General features: G+C 47.0%; 1 protein-coding gene across 1 annotated transcript; it reads left to right on the top strand.

Annotated features, from left to right (window-relative positions):
* Positions 1–205: 205 nt before the first annotated feature.
* On the top strand, positions 206–4,116 carry LOC120944024. Its single transcript, XM_040357771.1, has one exon. The coding sequence runs from the start codon at positions 496–498 to the stop codon at positions 3,151–3,153; it is 2,658 nt and encodes an 885-aa protein (XP_040213705.1). The 5' UTR covers positions 206–495; the 3' UTR covers positions 3,154–4,116.
* Positions 4,117–4,433: the final 317 nt, after the last annotated feature.

Raw genomic sequence — 4,433 nt, 5'->3', positions numbered from 1 at the left:
ATAGCGCAAAAACTAAAAACCGCAGATGTGATCAAATACCACCAAAAGAAAGCTCTATTTGTGGGGAAAAAAGGACGCCAATTTTGTTTGGGAGCCACGTCGCACGACCGCGCAATTGTCTGTTAAAGCGACGCAGTCCCGAACTGTAAAAACCCCTTGGGTCTTTAGGCTGCATATTGGTCCGGGGCTTAAGTGGTTAAGAAGAAGACCCCCAAGGGTCACCCGGATAAGTTTCGGTTAGTACAGGATCTTAGAGCAGTGAACGAGGCCACCGTTTTGGAGACACCACTTGTCCCCAATCCACACACTCTTCTGTCAGGGGTTCCCCCATCTGCAACGATTTTCACTGTCATCGATTTAGCAAATGCCTTCTTTAGTGTCCCATTGGACCCCTCCTGTCAGTACTTGTTTGCATTCACACATGCTTCAAAGCAGTATACCTGGGGTGTTCTCCCTCAAGGCGCCCAGAACTCACCCAACCAGTTCACCAAGGCCATGTCCCTCATCCTCTCCAACTGGCCTAACCCCCACCCGGACCTGGTTGTGGTTCTTCAATATGTGGATGACCTGCTCGTCTGTGCCCCCTCTCAGGAAACAGCGGAACAATCTTCTGTCAGCCTTCTGGTGTACCTGGCTCAACAAGGATGCAAGGCCTCGAAAGAGAAGTTACAGTGGTGCTCTCCCCGTGTTGTTTTCCTGGGACATTGCATATCTCATGGCGCGAAGCACATTACGCAACAGCGCGTTGAAGCCATCCAAGCCCTTTCACCCCCCAGCAGCGCTAAGGCCCTACATGCTTTTTTGGGACTGATTTCTTATTGCAGAGCCTGGATACCTGTGGCCTCCCTTCTCATGCAGCCACTATATGACAACCTGCCGTGTGTCCCCTTTGCATTGTCCGAAGAAGCCCTTACTAACTTTTCCCTTTTGAAAAAGGCGATCAGCACTGCTCCTGCACTTGGTCTTCCTGACTATGGAAAGCCCTTTAGGTTGTTTATTTCTGAGACCCAAGGACACGCTTCAGGGGTGCTGACACAAAGTTATGGACTCCGTAACCGCCCCATTGGTTACTATTCTGCCCGCCTGGACTCTGTCGCTAGAGGAGGCCCATCTTGTCTCCGAGCTGTTTTTGCTGCCCAGGCCCTATTGGACAAAACTTCAGATATTGTTTTGGGGTATCCCCTACAGCTGCTTGCCCCTCACGATATCTCTGCCATCTTGAATCAAGTGCAGCCCAAGCATATTTCCTCTGCTCGGCACCTTCGGTTGCAATGCTCTCTTCTCCTGCCTGACAATGTCACACTGCTTCGATGCCAGCAGCTGAACCCCGCTACACTTCTTCCTCTTGTCCAGGGGGGAAATCGTGATATGTCTCTGGACGAACAGGAAGAAGAGAACACAGACTTACCTGCCCCTACCTTGGATGAATATGAACATGATTGCTTTGAACTCATGAAGGCGGAAACCACCCATCTACCCTCTGTCCTGGATTCACCGATCCAAGATCCTCAACTCACCTTGTATGTTGATGGTTCCAGATTTGCAGATTCATTCGGCAACTACCATACAGGATATGCGGTTACCACAGAGACTGTAGTTATGAAAGCCGCCTCGCTCCCAGCATCCATGTCTGCTCAAGAGGCTGAGCTCTATGCCCTTACAGTAGCCTGCCAGATTGCAGAAGGACAAACAGCAAACATCTATACTGATTCGCGGTACGCACTGGGCGTTGCCCAAGACTTTGGAGTTATATGGAAGACTCGCGGCTTCTTGACTACAGCCGGTACCCCGGTGAAGCATGGAAGGGCAATAGATGCACTGCTGACAGCACTCCAACTCCCTGAACAAGTAGCAATACTCAAGGTTAAAGCCCATGGAAAGAGAACCACACCAGAAGCCAGAGGAAACTACCTTGCCGATGAAACAGCAAAACAAGCAGCCATGACCCCTCTAGAGGCTCAAACCACAGACTTTGTGGGGATACACCATCCACAACCAGAAGCGGTACACACAGACCTACTTAAAAAGACTCAAACAGACGCAGCAGACCAAGAGAAAACTACGTGGAATAAGATGGGAGCAGTACGGATGAATGACCTTTGGACTGTAGGAACCCGCCCATGTCTCCCCAGAGCTTTGTACCCAGCTGTGGTACAGTGGGCCCATGGGCCAACCCATCTCTCAAAGACTTTGATGAACTCGCTCATAAACAAACATTATGTAGCTCCAGGAATTACTACTTTAACTAACCAGTACTGCAAGTCCTGCCACACCTGCCTAGCATGCAATCCCGGAAGGTTGGAGAAAACTCCCCCGAAACATTCAGTCAGACCACTCTACCCCTTCCAGAGAATACAGATCGACCACATACAAATGCCAAAGAGTGGTAGATTCGAGTATGCCCTGGTAGTTGTAGACATGTTCTCAGGATGGCCCGAGGCATATCCAGTTGCAAATCAGACAGCGAAAACCACAGCTAAAAAGTTACTTTTGGAGGTGGTTTGCAGATTTGGGGTACCCGAGGTTATAGAAAGTGATCAAGGTCCTGCGTTCACTGCTACTATTACAAAAGAAATATGGAAGGCCCTAGGTACCACGTTAGCATTTCACACACCTTATCATCCTCAGAGTAGTGGGAAGGTGGAAAGAATGAACCAGACACTTAAAACCCGAATGTTGAAAATGGCCAAAGATACAGGTCTGTCCTGGCCAGAAAGTTTGCCAATAGCTTTATTCAGTGTACGGTACTCCCCGAGAGGGAAGTATTCTTTGTCCCCTTTTGAAATCTTGTTTGGTACAGCTCCCAGGTTAGGTTGTTACTACCCGCAACAGTTGCAATTACAGTCTGATACTTTGGTAGATTATGTGACGGCTCTGGCCAAAGAATTAACTAATATCCATGCACGAGTATATTCTTCCATTCCAGATCCTGATTTAGATACCGGTACTCACAGCATACTTCCTGGTGATTGGGTGATGGTTAAGAAGTTCCTCCTAACACATTCTCTAGAGCCAAGATATGATGGTCCATTTCAAGTGTTGCTGACAACAGCTACTTCAGTAAAGTTGGCCGGAAAGAACACTTGGATACACGCATCCCATTGCAAAAAGGCTCCAGTTCCTGAGGATTGTGACCTACCCGCATCAGAATGAAGTTATATATCCTTCTTTTTACAGTGACAGTGGTGTACACACAGGAGGTGGCTATTAGAAAAACAGAACAGATAGTGCAATTCTGGTATAATTCATCAGACACACATGTGACTACCTTTATATTTGATTACTGTGATATATATCCTCCAGCTGCGTGGTATTGGTGTCATACGAACCGACAGGTGTTTAGTGTCCGCGGAGACATATATCTATGTGATGTAACTGAAGATTGTAATGATTGGGGATCTGTGGGTTGGAATACAGGTGATGACTGGGGAAACAGACCACAGCATGCTCTGAGTAAAAAAGACAAATATGGGGAGCCATTACTTGACAGACTAACCTTGAGAAAATCAGCTTTATGGTATGCTGGTGAGACGGATTATAACATGAAACTTACCCTAACCATAAGGAATCCCAGTCCTGGGGATGCAGGCACATATAATATGGGGTTACGGTATAGTGAAGAGGATAGGAAACCAATACCATTACCTGTAGGGGATAGGGGACCAATAGTACCGTTCCAACTTAAAGACATGTATAATTCACCTGAATGGCAGGCCTTACAAGCATCAAGTGATCCCCCTGAGGTACAGGTACATAAAACCACCCTAGGAGAAATAGAGGCCATAGCAGATCCCACATTCGAAGACACAATGGCAGCTGAGACTGGTTTCTCGGATGTTAACTTGTGGCTCGAATGGATGAGGTATAGTGCATTGAAGCATAACCGATCCAATTGTTACGTATGCAGTGGAGCTAAACCACATTTGGGAACAGTACCATTAAACATACCTCCTACTCAAGAGGAGTGTTTTCTGAGCCTGTTTACCAACACTACTACTGATCACTCCCAGTGTGAAACATGGAAAAAGGAATACCCAATAATAACTCAAACAGCAAGGCCTGGGGAAGGTATCACTATATATCCCGGTAATTACACATGTTATAGGAAATACAAGGGAGCAGGGAGGTTCTTAGGTAACTTCTCTGAGGGTTACTGTGCTTCATACAGTAGTGTATCTGCAGATTTAGTTCAAAATCAAATACAATCTCTGGGAGATGTGTATTGGATCTGTGGTGACATGAAAATTAGGGCTAAATTAACTGACCAATGGACAGGGGAATGTGCACTTGCTAAAGTCATAATGCCCTTGCACATCTTTTCTGTAGAGGACCTAGTCACACAAGGGGAGCACCCCAATAGAGAACGTAGAAGTGCCCCAGCAGGTAGTTTTGACCCTCATGTATATATAGATGCCATAGGGGTTCCAAGGGGG

The sequence above is a fragment of the Rana temporaria genome, chromosome 6, assembly GCF_905171775.1.
Source record: "Rana temporaria chromosome 6, aRanTem1.1, whole genome shotgun sequence".
Lineage (NCBI taxonomy): Eukaryota > Metazoa > Chordata > Amphibia > Anura > Ranidae > Rana > Rana temporaria.
This window is presented reverse-complemented; position numbering and strand designations above follow the sequence as displayed.